General features: G+C 29.8%; 1 protein-coding gene across 1 annotated transcript in view; it reads right to left on the minus strand.

Annotated features, from left to right (window-relative positions):
- Positions 1 to 19,144, minus strand: part of LOC107441061 (INO80 complex subunit B) — a 66,264-nt gene that overhangs the window by 22,296 nt on the left and 24,824 nt on the right. Inside the window, exons 5-7 of the mRNA XM_087161884.1 lie at positions 11,909 to 11,963; positions 8,619 to 8,719; positions 3,978 to 4,034 (exon numbers count right to left, since the gene is read on the minus strand). Of these exons, the coding sequence (XP_087018010.1) occupies positions 3,978 to 4,034; positions 8,619 to 8,719; positions 11,909 to 11,963 (213 nt within the window). The remainder of the gene's footprint in view (positions 1 to 3,977; positions 4,035 to 8,618; positions 8,720 to 11,908; positions 11,964 to 19,144) is intronic.

The raw sequence follows: 19,144 nt of genomic DNA on the forward strand, positions 1-19,144 counted from the left end.
TCCATTTTTAAAATTGAATTGTAAAATTAAGTGCAGAAATTAAGATTTGCAATTTTTTTCATATATTAAAAAGAAAAATGTAAATTTAAAAATTTAGGAGAAACAGTGAAAAGATTATTACAACAATTTTTTTATATTTTGCTACTAGCAGGGGTGACTGTGAGCCCAAATCAAAATTCTGGAAATTTGAGTTGGAAAAAAAAAAACCAGTTTAAATTGAAAAATTAGAACAAAAAAATTTAAACAAGGTTTTTTTCCTTTTTCTCAATATTTTTTAGTTTACTTAAAATATATTTAAAATTTTACACATACCTACACCATTTACACATGCCTATGATGACCTGGAGAAGTAATTAAAATTTACAAAAATGTCTTTCATTCTTCAGTTTATGATTATAACAACTATTTACTGATAAAAAATGAATATTAATCATGAATATAAGCTTATAAAGTATCTCTCTGGCTCTCCCTTACAAACAAATAAAATAAACTGGGTTTTTTAGTTCCACCTATGAAAATTTGATTTCCTGAAACTTCTGTGATCAATGATTTTTTGAAACATGTGGCCCTTCGATCTCCGGAAAGTTCCGGATCACTGTTAGCGAAAAATCCAGATTTTTTCCGGAGCACAATCAGCCGTGTACTAGACACAGATCACAGATTGAGTTGTGAGCCAATCTAGCTACACATTTAGTAAGGCCAAAAAAAGTTCTTTCTTTTCTATTAATAAATTGTTTCATTCATATGGGTATATAGTAAAAGAATTAATACTAAAAACTTGAAATAAGAATTATGCATGAGAGTTTTCTTAACTGTCATTTTAAATTAAGTCCTTTTTTAAGTAAAAACATGCCATACTAATATCCAAACACCTTAAATCATTCACTTTTTTCATTAGGCTTAAAATAATACATTTTTAAATAAAAAAAAATTCATTACAATAAATATTTTAATGAAAATTTTTGTAAAATAAAAATATAATTATGTTTGAGGAAATTTATAACTTTCTAACTAATGTTTTTTTTTTTAGTTCACAGTGAAACATGTAAATAAAAGGGTCTAAAATGACTTTTCAAAGGTATCAATACATTTCTATGGCCAGAAAATTGGTAAGGTTCCTACCTAGGTGGGCTAGGATTTTTCAAACCCTGTTTATTACAGATCACTTTTTACAGCTACTTGTCACACATTGAAATATTATACAAATTTATTTAATTCTTTATTGGAAATAGTTTTCAATAGACTCTAGTTAAAAAAACATTTCTGATACTTCCTTTCGTGGGGCTTTACATCATTTCTAAAAGCAGATGCGTTACCAGTCGAACTGTATTTCAAGAATTCTGAGGGTTTTGAAAGTTGACGTTTCTGACGTCGACTTAGGTACCCTAAAACGTTAGCCTAAAGTAGTACCTAAACCCTTAGGTACCCTAATTTTTTTTTCACTTGACATGAACCCCTTGCAGGTTATCGTCGACCCCTGCTCTAGATGATAAAAGAGACTCTTTGTTTTAAAATATCATTCTTATCAACTACAGGGATGCTCAAAAATTAAGGAATTTTAAAAGCCTTGTACCAAAATTAAGTACTTTAAAGGGCCTTAATTTTCCAAAATAAAAATTAAGCAGTTTATAAGAACGGTGGGAACCCAGTTTAAAGACAATTTTGGTAAAACCCTTTTTAAATAAACATTATGACTTTCAATGAAATGTCCAATTAAATTATCATTTTGTTCGGCTTCACGAAAGATGCGAAAAATTATTTAAATTTTTTATATCAATATTATTACTATTATTATCAGGATTCTGACATTCAATGACAAGACATTTGGTGATGACATAATTCTTTTATAGTTTTGTAAAGAATGGGATGCAATTGGATATGAAACAACTGGCTGCTCCAATTCCACTTTGACTGGCATTAACAAAAATATGCGTAATTTAGGACTAAATATTTTTTATAAAGGTTTTGAATGTTTCGTGGCATTTGGAACTTTCTTCAAGAGATTCTCTAATTTCAGCAAATACACATTTAGTGAACCTAAAAAGCGTTGATAAGATTAAACATTAGGTTTGAAATTTTCAATGCTCTTGTAATCACTAGACTATTACATATTTAATAACATTTAATTTTAGTTTAAAAAAACATTTAGAAGCTTTTAATTTTAGGTTTTCACAACGACGTTTTTCAAAAAAGGAGCTAAAAATATAACCAAATGAAATTTTATGTTCAGTGAGAATTTGGCATATTGTTCTTTGTAAGATACATTCTCCTACTCTTAACCATTCTTATAAACTGTTATTATATACCGCTACATTGTTAGTGACAAATGTAAATGTTTCTGTGTCATCAGGATATTCCAGAAAAATTATTTTGTTTAGCATTAGTGTAACTTGATTTTAATTTACCATTCTTTCTTTTATTTTCAAATTCGATACTACTATTGGAATCTGGAATTCCGGAGAAATGTCCATACTTTAATAATCAGATCAGTTTACTTTGATTTTGTATTACAACATGTTTCCCACAATCAATCACAATTCAATACAAACTGTTGTTGTTGTTGTTACTTTACGTCGCACTAGAGCTGCACAATGGGCTATTGGCGACGGTCTGGGAAACATCCCGGAGGATGATCCGAAGACATGCCATCACAATTTTGATCCTCTGCGGAAGGGATGGCACCCCCGCTTCGGTAACCTGACAACCTGCGCGCGAAGTCGAGCACTTTACGGTAGCACAGTTTAACGAGGACCCATACCGCACACCCTCGGTCCCTACGCAGACTGATCCAAGTGGTCACCCACCCCCACACTGACCGTAGCCAGTGATGCTTGACTTCGGTGATCTGCTGGGAACCGTGTCTTAACGATCAGTCCACTGCGGGACTCAATACAAACTCAATAGAGTAAATCAGTATTTGAAACAGTATTTAACTGACCTAGTTATTTTTAAATTTAAAGGGGAAGTTTAGTTAAATTACATATTACCTATTGTGTGTTCTACATTTATAAAATTTTCCCTCTCTTTCTGGATTTTTCAAGTAATCTAGTTGGAATTATATTTTAGAGTGCTTAAAAATACAGTTTGATCAGTCAAAATCGGTCATTTTCCATTTTTAAAATAATTATTTTCATCTTCAATGCATCCAACTATCATTAATTGTCAATTTTGTAGTTGGTCATTTTCTTATTCATCTAGTTGATTCACAGCTAAAGAAATTTGATTTGTTTATACAATTTTGGCTACAATAATAAGCATTAGTAATTTCTAGATTAGCACAATATTTACATGACTTAGGAGGTAGATCCACATCTGGGCAAAATGTCTTTGTTAATTTACATTAAATCTGTCATTTTCTTCATGAAATCTAAGTTTATTTTTCAATTGTTGGTTGAAATTTTGACTTGGCAGAGAAACATTTTGATTTCTTTGTGGATTATTATAATAATTTGCAGCCTCGGTGCCCAGCCTTGAAAATTTTGATTTTGTTGTCTATACTATTAAAATTTTGATTTTGGCACTTTTTGTTCATTTTGTGATAAGACAGTGGATACATCATGAACAGTTTTTGAAACAACTGTAAGCCAATCAAGTGAGATTTCGGGTTTAGAACCAAAAGTGTCTTTAATTTGTTTAAAAGAATACTTAATTGTCTATCTCCTGATAACTAACATATAGGTGAAAATTCCTTGCTGCTTTGGTGTAACAAATTTATTTCAGCGCACAAATTTGGCAGCAAGTTGGGCCCCAAGTCTCATTTTTTGCTTAATGAATATTATTGGAGGTTTTGAGAACTTGGAACAATTTTGGGAAAAGTTGGCACTTTCAAGCAAGATAGAGTCAAAATTTTACTTTGGAACAATTTGAGCAATTGATCAACCCTGTGTGTAGCTTGAATGAAAAGAGGTATAATTTAAGATATTAAAAGGTTATGTATTGAACAAAAAAGACAAACAAGATAAAGAAGAAATTATTACCTTAATACCTCTTGGCTTTGTATCAGATTTCTTCAAAAGTCTTTCCAAAGTTTGTTTCTAAAGAATAAAATCAAGTTGAAAAATTAAAATATAAAAAATATTTATATCAGCAGCCAGTAGAAATAAATAAATCTTGTTTAAAAAAAAATCCAATGTTTGTTGTTGAGAATATCTCATAATTGTTCTTTAAGTTATTTAAAGACAGTTTTTTGGAAGGTAATTTCACTGGTAATCTATAGTGTCAAGATTTAATTCTTAAAATGCAATCTAAAAGAGTAAAAATAATAAATTGATTACTGAAAAGTACAGTCTACTACTTTCACAACTCTTTGTGGTAACATAAGACAGTGAAATCCAAGAAGCTGCTTATGAGTGGTAAATATAATGAGAAAAATGCTGTTTTGTTGTATCATTCAAAGGATTAACATTGGTGGGTTAACATGAATTCAAATTTAAGCATGCAGTCAATTAAGGAGTAAATACAGGGTGGCCACTCAACTCAGGTTACAAATTTCCCTGATTTTTCCAGGTTTTCCAGTACAAATCTTAAAATTACCAGGTCAGCTTGCTTTTTTTTCCCTGCTAAAGTGTAGTTTAGGTACAAGAGAAGTGCCAATATTAGTGTATTAGTCAATATAATAGTCTAGTATTTCATTTAAAAAGTTATTTTTTTAATATCTCATCTTGAATAGATGTGGAGGAAACAATATGTTAGCTTGCAGAAAAAAACGCTTTTAATGAATAAAAAAAATTTTTAAGTGTTAAATAGTTTTTGCACAAAATGTACCAAATAGCAATGACCCAAAAAAACCTTGAATAAGTACTGTTTAATATATTTTTATTAAGCAAAAGAAAATAATTCCAGGCGATTAGAAGCCAATAAATTTTTATATTTATTTGCATTTCAATATAGAGCCATTTTATACTAAAATTTATTGAAAGAATTTTCTTTAAACCAATAATATCATAAATCAAATGCTTAAATAATGTTGTTTGTTTCAAATTAGCACTATTATTTTAAGACATATTCAGTATTTGTAAAAAGGAGTAAGGAGTAAAGGAAAAATTTTAAATTTCTTGTTGCATATTCCATGGAAAAAAATGTAAAATTAATTAAATTTTATTCTTTTTTAACAGAGATTAGAATATATTAAGAAATCCAATCTAATATGATTTTCTAGGTCAGATGAATTAATTTGTTTTGTTATTACATCTGAGCAATGCCATGGTTTCGCGAAAAAATTAACATTAATTTCTTAGAAAAACTATCTTATAAAACAAAAGTTTATAATCATAAAATTTTTGCATTAAGTATTTAGTAAATCATAACCTATCAAAAAACAATTTATTTTATAAAAACTGATTATTATAAGTTCAAATTAAATTAATTAAATTGTTGCTGTTGGATGTGAATCGTGCGAAAGCAAAAAATGATTACTAATTTACAAACTGTCTAAACTCTGTGAATTTGTTTGTAATTTAAATGCAAACTTGACTGAATTTCGAAGCTGACATTTGAATAAAAAATTCTATGCAGTTGTTTGTGAAATATGATACATTATTAAGTTGAAATTTTTTACTTCAGGATCAGAAGTAAATTTTTCAAATTGGATAGAAATTTAAGATAGTGATAACCATTATAATGACTGAAAATTACATTAATTCCAAATCTTAATGCTATAAATATTATTTTTTAATTAAATAAATTCTTTAAATTTAAATAGTCTATTTCCTGTTGGAATGGTTGAATTAATATGTTTTATAACATTTTCCATCTTATAAAAGTTAGTTGAGAAATCGCTCATTTTAACTATGCAACATATATTAACAACAATGTAATATATTAACATCAATGTAACATATTAACAACAATACAAATAAAACTCACATTTAAGCAATATATTCTTAAATTTAATCATTTTAAAAATAATGGAATAAAAAGCTGTTTTTTTTTAAATGTGGGAAAAAATTTTGAAAAAATTAACCATTTTTATTTACAATAAAACAAAATCTATTGAAAAAAAAATCACTGTACATTAAAAGGAAAAAAAACAAAACAATTTTTTACTGTATTATTAGCCTATAACAAATTTTTCTGGGAAAAATTTATTTTTCTGAGCATAGGAAAAATAATAATAGCTTTATTTATTGCCTGCATAAAATTAAATAATCTTTTTGTAGCAGACAATATTTATCGACATGCCTTTTATATCTATTTCGTGGCATAGCTAGCAGCGAACAAGAAAGAGCATATGTCCAGTTGTAGCAAAAAAGATGGGTCAAATTTTTTGAAAAAAATTTTATATGAATTCTAGATTAAATTGTTTCATCATTCCTCCAGTTTCATTGAGCAATTACAGGCCCAATAAATAACTTATAATTTTTATCCCATTTACCTAAAAATTAAATAGGATGTGAATTATTGTTGTAATTTGCTATGCAAGTAGGTTTAATATCTTCCTGGCAAAAATTTTTTTTTCTTTACTCAAGAAATAAATAACTACAGAATAATCTGAAATTATTTTTTCTCTAAATACATACACTTTTCAAGCTCTAAGCAAAATGATTGATGTAAAATGTTCCAAATGAAATTAAATCGTTACTAAAAAAATTAAAACTGAGATGCTTACCTCAAATAAATAAATTAAATTAAAAAAAATATATTAAAACTTCATTGATCAATTTTAAGTTATAATGTAAATAACTTAAAGTACAGCATAGTTTCAAATATTTTATTAGGTTAATGAGGTGAAATATATTATTGTAAATTAACCTTAAGGAATATTTATATTGCTTCTCTTCATATTTTACTTCATTTCATGAAGAAAAGGAGAAATAAGAGATAAAAATAAATAAAAACAAATGTAATGAAAAGAAAAGTAGTGGTGTCTGACTGAGTGGTGTGTAAAAATAATTAATTATTAATTTAAAATAAAAATATTTACTATTATCAAAATCTTTCTTTAAACAGAAAAAATTATTTGATTATATTAAATCCCAGTGCTACAGAACAATTAATTAAGTATTTTGGTGTTGCACGTAAAACATCAAAAGTTTATTTTGAGAATTTTTTTAAAAACCAAAATGAGAAATGTCTCTGCATATTTGTGCAAGATAACTTGTTTTGTTATAGTTTATTTAAATGATTACTCGTTCCATTTTACATTAGTGTTAATTTTAAAAAAAAAACTGTACTTTGTTACTAATTCCCTTACCCCAGTTGAAAATTACAAATGATGTTGCCCTTCCTTTAACAGCCTATGACTTATTGAAAACTGATATTTATAAGTTAAAAATCATTATGTCTAAATTTTCAATTTCTTACCTTGGAAATGATACCTAGTTTACTAAATATTAAGTTTCAAATTTTGGTCATCAGGTTGCCCAACTTGAAACCTGTCCCTGTACAGTGCAGAACAGAAAAAGTTTTGTTTTCCTTCTCTCTAATAAACAAATATAAATACAAAAAAAAAAAATTTTGATTCTAAGTTTATATATCATTTAACATGCTTTTCATACATTCCTTGGTTTTTTTCAGCTTTTTATGGAAAAGTTGAAATCATGAAATCCAGAAAATCAGCATCAATACAACAACTGTAACAATTTTGCTATTAGCGTTTGGTTAGCTTTGGTGAGAAAAATAATTCATTGGACAAAAGCTTTCAGAAAAAGAGTGCAAGATAAGATCTCTAATTAAATTATAACTAATCTTTTTTGGAGAATTTTATAAAGTTAAAAATACTAAAACATTTTGAATAATTTTGTTAAAAGAAAAAAATACCCCCGAACCATTGAAACAAACTTGAACAATTAATGAATTCAGCGCACAGACTAAAAGAAGATTTAAACACCAAAAAAAAAAAAAACGATACTTTTATAAACAGAAGCAAATATCCTAATCCTTTCTTCCACATTTTTGCCTTTCTTAAACTGCATAGTCCCATAATCTCCAAAGAAGTCAAAGATTTCTCCATTCATTTCCCAACATAAAAGAGTTTGAAATGGCATTCTAGTTTAGCAAGGGAATAATGAAGAGAATTTTAATGCAAGAAAAGTATTGCTGAGTTGATGATATTTCAACTTTTTTACGATAAATTTACGTCTAAATAAAAGTGGACATAAAGGATGGTAAAATAATTTAAATTAAAAGGAAAATTCCAGCTTTTCTTTAAAATTTGATTTTTTCAGGTTTTTATCCAAATTTCCCTGACTTTTCCAGTTTTTTTCCAGTATAAGAAAATTCCCTGATAATTCCTGGTTTTCCAGGTGGGTGGCCACTCTGAAATAACTCTGCTTGTGAAAAGGGTGGTCTGTCCTGATGGCAAACAATCGTCAGCAAGGCGCTTGATAAAACACCCATGCAATATACTGAATTGTCAGGAAAATTTGTGACAATGTATAATTAGTACAAGCTATACAATCAGGCACTACTTTATATGAATAACAGCTTTTTTAAACATATTTTCATCATTGTGAGATAAAAACTAAATTGTTTTTTAATTTATGCATATTCATCCATTTTTACTATAGAGATTTATATGCATGAATTTGCACAAAAGGTCTGTAGAGGCTCATATTTGATAATATGCCTGTCCAAAAAGAATTCCATAATAGCAAAAATGAAAATCATATAATTTTTACCTTATCCTTCAAAAGTTTTTCTTCTGCTTGTTCTTTTCGCTTTTTAGCTTTTATAATCTTTTTCTGTATCATTTCTTCACTTAAAACTATTGTCTCTGTAACTAAAGTAAAAATTCTTCAATTAATCACTTTTTAAATGAAAAACTTCTCAACCTGAAAATATTAAGGGGTTCAATTGTTTTGAGCGCTCTATTCTCAAGAGACCCAAGAAGAAAAACAAAGAACTATAAACCGCTGTCGTTGAGGGAAAGTAATAATGGCCAAAAGAGACAGGATAAATTTGGTATGGAATTTAGTTAGATCATTCATAAGAATAAAAGAAGAGGATCAAGAAGAGGTGATGAAGAAACCCTTGTAATTAGCTGGGTAGAAGAAACTGATTCTTAATTCAATAGTAAATTCTATAAACAAATTAAAGGCTCTCTTGCAGACCCGACAAATCAGAGTTCATTTTGCTTGAATTGTGGCTGTCTAATATCTGTTGATTTATTAAAGAAAAAGTTACTGCCGCTTTTTCAGAAAATTGTGCTACTCATTCTGATAATGCAAAAACTATTAGAATGAAAAAAAAATAATAATGAAATTTAGAGAATTATTTATGGAACATTCTAAGAGGTTATCAATACAGTTTTCGGGACACTAATATTACAAAAGCTCAGATGATGAATGTGGCAAAGCTGAAATGAATGAGAGAAGAGATCTGAAAAGAGCTAAACAAGGGTTAAAGGCTGGAATAGCCTGGTCGGTAGGGCGCTGGTCCCATGCCCAAGAGTTCGTCGGTTTAATCTCTGCCGGCTGAGAACTGAATTTCTTGAATTCTGTCTATTCTGAAGGTTAGTGTGAGTCTTGTACTTAGGGACCTTAAAACTGCAACCCACCCCCCCCCCCAAAAAAAAGAAAAACCTAAAGCACTATATCCTTTTTAGAATGCTTCACTCTCCTCATATCCTTTTGCCTAGAGTATCATTCTAGGCAAAAGGCAGAATTATATTAATGAAAGAACCAATATATTAATGACTGGGCATGCTTTCTTCCCCTTACCTATAGCTCTCCTACATACATTTGTCTCTCTGCATGGTTAAATTTCAAGTGATAAAAGAACAACATTTCGTTTTAAAAAATTGAACTGAAAAGTTGTTCCGATCAACTATAGTGATGTTAAAAAATTAAGGACATTTAAAAACCTTTTACCACAATTAAGTACTTTTAAGGGCCCTTATTTTCCAAAATAAAAATTAAGCAGTTTTTAAGAACCCTGTAAATATTTTAAAACTGTAACTTTAAACAAAAAAACAAAAAAATTGAAGAAACCTGAAATGATATAGAATCTAATCAAATAAACAGATTTAAAGTACTGACAAAAAAATTACAAAACAAGACTCAAAAAGGGTAAAAATTAATTATAAAAAAACTATTTTAACTTATTCTAAAGTTTTTGCATACCTACAGAAACTAATCTAAATATATATTTTTCTTGTTTTATGATAAACACTGGTATTTCTTAATCTATTGGCCACACTAGTCATTTTCGCAAGCTGCCGTAAGTAATTATTTAAGTAATGTTAAAAACTGGCTGATACGTTAAGTATTTATTTAGATTCCTTTTGTTAGGTTATCATTTTTTAGAGTTTAGGAATGTAGATTAACATCAACTATTTATTTAGGTCTAAAATTACTGTAGAAATTTTAAACATAAACAGTGCTGTCATATCTACTATTTGCGACAAAGTTAGCTTTTTCAGAGCACCCCTGTGACAAAATTTTTTCGGGATTTCATTGGCATACCTCTCTAGTACTAATACTAATATCTTTTTGCAAGGTACTTTTAATAATAACAAATATACATGTTACTGATTTAAAGTAACCAAAGCATCAAATTAAAAAAAAACTTTATGAATAAAATTATTATTTTTTATTTGAATACATATTGGTTTTTTATTAAAATATTATGGGTAATATACTCGCATTTTGTAGGGAAAGAAAGCGCTCTATGTCTTTTTTGCGTTTTGTAAATCATCATCAAATTAAAAAATTAAAAAATAGTGAAATCTGTAGTAGTAACTACTGAAGAAAAAAAACAACGGCGAAGTCACGCAAAACAGACTCTTCAAAAAGAGGTTACTAAACATGTGTTTTCATTTCGAGATTCAGTTGTTGTAATAAATAATATCGTATTAAAAATATAATATTTTAAAAGCTATGTGGAAATTCAAGTAATAACTGCAAAAAAAAGGGAAGAAAAAGAAAACCAAATTTTTTTACCCCTTCATTTCTCATTATTCTGAAATGAGAATAAAAAAGCATTTTTCCCCTACTCAGATGCATCGTTTGAATATAGCTTTGAAGAAGAAAAAAAAATCTTTTGAAAATTTCTATAAGGAAGAAAAACCAAAACTTTTTACTTCTCAAAGGAAAAGTCTTTCCGCAAGAACTCTATATAGTTCTGCAACAATGTTGCGCCACGATTCTACCACAGGACAGAGGAATAGCATAAAAATATTATATGATCAAGAGAACGGCATCGTTTGAATATAGCTTTGAAAAAAAAAATCTTTTGAAAATTTCTGAAAGAAAGAAAAATCAAACTTTTTTACTTCTCAAAGGAAAAGTCTTTCCGCAAGAACTCTATATAGTTCTGCAACAATGTTGCCACGATTCTACCACAGGACAGAGCAATAACATAAAGATATTATATGATACTGAAGTATGGCTAGAGAGAGGCTTGAAGAACATAATGGAGCATTGAGATTATTTTTAGCCCAAGACACAGATTTTAACACTTCTGCTGCCTACTATGCTGATATGGGAGTGTTTGTGTGATTTAATGACAGATTTTCAATTATTACAACAATTCAATATATAAAGAACTTAGGCAATAGCACAAATATCTCTTGAAAATTGAAATCAAAATACTTTGTGCCAACAGGACCTGCAGGCAACAAGTAGATGGTGCAAAAAATAATATCAAAATATTGTTTAAAGCTAATTAAGGTGTAAGGATGGGGTTAAAAAATTAGAAAATTTAAACACAGCTGTGTTGTGCACTCAGCTTGGTAACTATTAAAGTTTATGCGTAGTATGAGATAATTTTAAGAGGTAACAAAAACTAGTTATTTAATATGAAAAATGTTTATAAGCTAGTTATTTAATATAAAAAATGTTTTTTTTTTCAGTTTGAATCAGAACATTAAGAAAGCAAAAGTAAAAATTCCTAAGTTTTACTTAGTGCAAGTTAATGTTTTTTATATGACAAAAATATTGAAAAACAAATAAATAAAAAAGATGCGTACCAACAGGGAGAGCTTCTTCTTTTTCCTTTTGTGCTTTACTTTCTAAGAGTGAACGCTAAAATATAATAAAGAAATTATTAATTGTTTCAGCTGAATAAGAAAGAAAAGCAATAAACACAGAAATATAAAACGAATCTATGCTGTTCTTTTTATAATGGTAAGTAACCAATTAAAAGCATAAAATTAAATTTCAGGTGAATTAAACAAACAAATAGTTCAACTAATTTAATAGTGAAATTCATTATTGTTCGTATTGGCCGTTAATAAAAGAAAATGGATGAAACAAAGTCTCCAGGAAATTAATATGAATCGTGAAAATCCAATTTATTAAGCAATATTTCTTGAAGATTATAGAGAATGGCCATCAATACAAATCATCATAATAATTACCAATTACAGGGGTGCTACTCGCAAAATATCAAATTGTCTCACCAGAAATTGCATTTCGTCTCAGTTAAAATCTCTTTTTGGCTCAGTTTGTCTCAGCTAAAATTATATTTTGACTGAGTTTACCTCAGCTAAAATGACTATTAATCAGTTTGATAACAATATAAAGATAATTTTCAGGATCCATAAAACCAATTATAGCACACTACAATTATACATTCATTCACTATTCCTAGGATTTTAAAAAACCTGCATATGATTGATTATAAGAGTCCACGAAATTGTTTTGTGGACTCTGTTGTTTTCATATATATTGCATTTATCATTTATGCCAATGAATTGTATCTGTTCCAGAATTTTACAAAGTAAATTTTAACTTTCTTATTTTTTAAAATATAATGGTGTAACCTTTCTAAAAAGAAATATCTATTTAGTTTTGGTAATTCAAAAGGAAAATACCCATTTTATTTTGAGCTCAAATTTCATCTCAAAATATATAACTATGCAGTTACAATGGAAGGTCTACAGATTTCAATAATTAAAAGAGAAATTAAGTAATTAAATAATGAGAGTTTAAGAAAATGTAAATAACACAAAAAAAAACCACTCTTTGATAGAATTCAGGAGGTGCAGTGAAATTTTGAAATATTTTAGGTAGGAATTTTTCAAGAAAAGTTTAGAGAGCACTTAATAGTCAAAAATTAGCATATATACATTTTTATATCAAAACAGAAATATATAAAAACCATTATAAATAATTTAAAAAGACACATATAAATATACTTTTCTTTCTAAAATGACTTGCATCCTTTATTAAGTATAAAAGTAATTTTTTTAGTTAATTGGCATTGACTAGTAGATTGTACTTTCTTGCATTCACAAGATCAGTTAGTTGACTATGTTCTTTTAATTTATGTAGCTAAATATACAATCATAAAATGTAATTATGAATGCACTTAGTAATTGCTTAAATGCAACAACTGTAGAAAAATATATCACATCTTTACAGTAACTAATTCAAGAAAAAACTTAATTCTACTTCTTTCTAGAATCGTGATACTGGATTTTAAAATCGCGAGAATATGAATTGCGATATTGGGTTTAAAAATCGCATGAATATGAATCGCGATTTTGGATTTTAAAATCGCGTGAATATGAATCGCGATATTGGATTTCAAAATCGCGTGAATATGAATCACGATATTGGATTTTAAAATTGCGTGAATATGAATCGCGATTTTTGATTTTAAAATCAAGTGAATATGAATCACGATATCGGATTTTAAAATCACGTGAATATGAATCGTGCGGTTGGATTTTAAAATCGCGTGAATATGAATCGCGATTTTGGATTATAAAATCATGTGAATATGAAACGCGCTGTTGGATTTAAAATTGCGTGAATATGAATCGCGATTTTTGATTTTAAAATCAAGTGAATATGAATCACGATATCGGATTTTAAAATCACGTGAATATGAATCGTGCGGTTGGATTTTAAAATCGCGTGAATATGAATCGCGATTTTGGATTATAAAATCATGTGAATATGAAACGCGCTGTTGGATTTTAAAAATACAAATCGCGATATTGAATTTTAAAATCGCGTGAATATGAATCACGATTTTGGATTATAAAATCACGTGAATATGAATCGCGCTGCTGGATTTTAAAAACACAAATCACGATATTGGATTTTAAAATCGCATGAATATGAATCACTATTTTGGATTATAAAATCACGTGAATATGAATCGCGCTGCTGGATTTTAAAAACACAAATCACGATATTGGATTTTAAAATCGCATGAATATGAATCACTATTTTGGATTTTAAAATCGCGTGAATATGAATCGTGAGGTTGGATTTTAAAGTCGCGTGAATATGAATCACGATTTTGAATTTTAAAATCACGTGAATAAGAATCGCGCTGTTGGATTTTAAAAACGCGTGAATATGAATCGCGATTTTTGATTTTAGAATCAAGTGAATATGAATCACGATATCGGATTTTAAAATCACGTGAATATGAATCGCGATTTTGGATTATAAAATCATGTGAATATGAATCGCGCTGTTGGATTTTAAAAATACAAATCACGATATTGAATTTTAAAATTGCGTGAATATGAATCACGATTTTGGATTATAAAATCACGTGAATATGAATCGCGCTGCTGGATTTTAAAAACACAAATCACGATAGTGGATTTTAAAATCGCATGAATATGAATCACCTATTTTGGATTTCAAAATCGCGTGAATATTAATCGTGAGGTTGGATTTTAAAATCGCGTGAATATGAATCACGATTTTGAATTTTAAAATCACGTGAATAAGAATCGCGCTGTTGGATTTTAAAAACGCGAAAATACAAATAGCGATATTGAATTTTTAAATCGCGTAAATAAGAATCACGATGCATAATTTTTAGATCACGTGAATATGAATCGCAAAGAGTAATTTTTAAATAGCGTACAAATACGAAAAACGAGATCTGATATTACAACTGCGTGATAACGAATCGCAATATTGGATTTAAAAATGCGTGAATACGAATCGCGACGTTGGATTTTAAACTCGCGAGAAGACGTATTTAGGATCGCGATATTGAATTTTTAAATTGAGTGAATAGGAACTGCTAGTACGATTTTGAAATAGCGTAAAAAAATCGCAACACGTTAAGTTTTAAATCAGTTAAATACGAAAATCGATGATTGATATTAAAATCGTCTGATTAAAAATCGCGATTTTAGCATATTCCAGCGCAGTTCCTAATATTTAAAATTCCGAAAATTAGCCAAACAAAAAAAAATCAAATATCGGCGGTCGAAACGAAACGCTTAGACTCCTTTCCACTCTATAGCGGAAGTCGCGGTAATCCGACTATTGTCCGGCGGCTTGAGTTTCTCTAATTGGACTCCCTAAAAATTTCAGTTTTTGGAACATGGTCGGAAATTTTAAAAATTGGGAGAACAAAGCGAATTTCCTCTTTTTTTGCGGAAGTCTTTCATCCCTGAATAATTATGTGCACTGTACAGTTTCCTAAGAAAAAAAAGCAAGATAATAACCAATAGTATAAGGGAAGAATACCTTCTTTTTTACAAGATCACGTGCATACGATACTGATTGCTACTCACTGCTGTACGTAATCCAATTTTAGACACAAAACGCATATTCTACATGCATTCCAATAGCTGATTTGCCAAACGGAATTTCTGACATTTAAATGACGTATTTAGGAGGCGTGAACGGCAAAATGCTCTCCAATGACTCACGGCGATGCGGAATAATATTTGAAACTGAATTCAGGTTTGTCAAATTTTGGACGTTTTGTCTCAGAATGGCGCAGTTTTGGCAGAAACTGAGCTGAATGTCGCAAAATGGCGCAGTTATGCCGTTTTGTCTCAGTTTGTCGCAAATGGCGCAGGCGTAGCACCCCTGCAATTATCAAAAATAAATCCCTTGAAGGGATCAAGGAAATATAACTACCACATTAAAAAGTTTTTGTTAGCATTTCGTTATGATTGCATTATTTTTAAACCGTTAGGATGACTGGGAAAGGAGCGCCCCAAAGGGGACTCCTGGTCGCCACAAATTTTGAATTCCAAGTGAATATAATTATTCCCAACGGACATAGAAAATATGGATAGGAGATCCAAAATTGGCGATTTATCATAATATATCATAGCCAAAAGAAAGCCAACTAGCATATCAATATGGGTTTAAAAGAATACCTTGGCGATCACGAGTCGGCAACAAATTTATGAGCATTATTACAACCATGCAACTGAAACATTTAGCGGTTGGAAATTTAGAATAAAAAGATTTTTGTTTTCGATTAGAGGCGACAGTGAATTAATAAGTCTGCCAAGTAATGAAATAAAAAGTATCCGTTACATTGATCTAGAAGAGAAGAAATAAATATTTTATGTTCGTTTTAAAAGATTAAGTCTTTGATTTATTTTAAATATAATTCTATTAATAAAAATAAGCTTAAGTAATGAAAGATATTTTAAAAGATAGGAAATAAATATGTAATGATAATTGTGACATTACAGATATAAAAGAGAGATTAGATTTGTATACATGAATACATAAAGCGACTATAGCTGTGTAATGTTGTAAATACTCTTGCGGATTTTTTTTTTCAATTTATACAGTATAGGACCCCAAATCTGGCACTCACAGGACCGACGAAATTCCGTACTTTGAAATTCGCCAAATTTCGGATCTCTTTTGGAAATTCGAATATGGCATCTCTTTTCAAGAAAATATATATACTTCTTTGTAATTTTATTTCATCGATCCTGCTCAAACTTTTCCACCATTTCCGCTTTCTTCAAAATTCTATTCGCGATCGCAACACTCGAATACGCCATCTGGGGAGAGACCGGGTTCATGCCTTTAGCCCTTCTCCCTTCCCTCTCCTCCTCTTTTCAGTTATATAGGAATGTACTACGATATTTTCCCTTTTCTAAATATTTTTCCTTTTTACTTAATAAAAATATTTTCTAAAATTTCCATGATACTTTTCTTTAGAACTATGTTTAATGTAGTTTTCAGTTCCATATAGTTTTTCAAGTTGTAAGATTTTAATCTATATGAAAATCAAGAGAGAAACTAACGTACTTCCTTCCCCTATGACTTTCCACACGCTAATGGGGAAAGCATGTGAAGTGTTGCCATAGGAAAAGAGTTCTGCTCTACGCCACCTGCAGCCCATTTCGATCGCCAATTACGATAATTCAATTATACTGTTAATTTTAGAAAATTAACTAATTCCAATAAATTTAACTTTTTTATCCGTCTTAAGAAATTTCATTAATTAAAATAATAATCTATATATAATAGAAATAACAGTAGATATTTTTATAAGCTAACAACTAATAACGATAAAAAAGAACAAGCTAATAACTAGACAGCGGATAACATGCAATTGCGTATTTTAGCACTTTTTGCCATTTGTGCATATAAATGCATAAAAAGGTATATTTGCTCTTATAAATGCATATTTTTAGCATTTTATGGCTTTTCCCTCCAAAAACCATATCACTATTCTTTTTATGTTAGCATAAGGAACGCTTTAAATTTTGTTTTGTCGTTCTTTATCACCTGAAAGGGTCAGCTGGATTGATGTTGCTGGGGGTGATTGCAATCACGTGAAAAAGATGTAGAAATGAGATGTGTGTCGGGAAGGGGGGTACAAAGGGCCCACCCAAACAGACATTCGTCATAGAAACCTCAGAAAGGGATGGTCAGATATTCTATGAAGGGATGTATTTTCCTGGAATAAATAATTGTCAATCTGTGTGGGAAAAATAAGGCTTCTGTGGTAGGTAGAAAATGGCCTCCCTTTCCTGTGATTGATTAGTTAAAAGGTGGAGTGAATACATTTTCGGAGAGAGCTGCTATTCTAACATATTTCGATAGTCCATCCGATAGATAGATAGTTTCGACATCCATCAGTTGAATAAGTAATTAGTGAAGCTTCGAACGTGATTTTTGACTGCTGAATTTTATAATATGCCAAAAATTAAGTCGACTAAATCAAATTTAATGAAGACATGGATTTCGGACTATGGGAAGGACTTTACGACCGATGGGGAAATAGTATTTTGTCAAAAACACATTTCCTGTGGAAAAAAAAGTACCAAATCGATCACCATATAAAGACTAATGCTCACTCCGCGAAGAAAAAGCAGAATACAAAAGGATTTGTTCAAAGTTTAATAACTATTCCTGTTCAAGCAGCTAAAAAGGAAAGTGATTTTTCTAGTGATTTATGCAAAGCCTTAGTAAGCAGCAATATTCCTTTAAAAAAGTTAAATAATCCAAACTTAAGACAGTTTTTAAAAAAATATTGTACCTATCAGATCATTCCCGATGAATCGACTTTAAGAAAGAACTACCTTCAACCGATATATAACGAAGTACTGGATGATATTCGACGAGATATTGGAGATGAGATGGCCCTATATGGATTGAAGTCGATGAGACGACAGATAAGTGCGGTCTCTATATTGCTCATTTTATTTGTGGAAAAATGGATAATATTCCTACTCGACCACATCTTCTAGCAAGCAAAGCCCTTGAAAAAGTCAATCATTCAACGATAGCAAGGTTTGTCAATGATTCTATCAGATTTTTATGGCCTGATAGAGATGGTTCTGAAGATTTTTATCAGTGATGCCGCTCCGTATATGGTCAAATCTGTAGCAGCACTGGAAATTTTTTATCCCAGAATGCTTCATATTACATGTTTGGTTCATGCTGTTCACAGACGGGCTGTTCGAAAAGTATTCTCCTCTGTGAATGATTTAATTTCAAGAAAGTTTTTCTCAAGGCACCTGTGCGCATAAAGAATTGTATCCTGATTTACCCTTACACCTCCACAGCCTGTGATAACTAGGTGGGGTACATGGATTGAAGCTGCACGTTTTTACGCTAATAATTTTGATGCAATAAAGTCAGTTGTATATGCAATTGACAGTTCCTGTGCTTCTTCAGTTTATGTCACAAAAGAATTACTACAGGATATCTCTTTGCAGAAGGCCATAATTGACACTCACTTTTCTTTCTTAAGTGGAGCAATAACAAAGCTCGAAACACGAGGTCTTCCCCTGGCTGAGGCCATATCCGAAATTGAAAAAATTCAACAGTGCATCAATGCTCTTCCAGACTCAGTTGGGAAGAAAGTAGAAGAAAAGTGGTGTTTCGTTCAAAACAAAAATTCGGGTTTTGCAGCAGTGAATAAGATAAATGATTTTCTTAATGGTAACGGAACTGAACTTCCAGAGAAAGTAAAGCCAATGAGTACGAAATTGTACAAGTTTTGTCCAATAACA

The sequence above is a fragment of the Parasteatoda tepidariorum genome, chromosome 4 (assembly GCF_982258835.1).
Source record: "Parasteatoda tepidariorum strain Cologne lab strain chromosome 4, Ptep-v5.0, whole genome shotgun sequence".
NCBI lineage: Eukaryota > Metazoa > Arthropoda > Arachnida > Araneae > Theridiidae > Parasteatoda > Parasteatoda tepidariorum.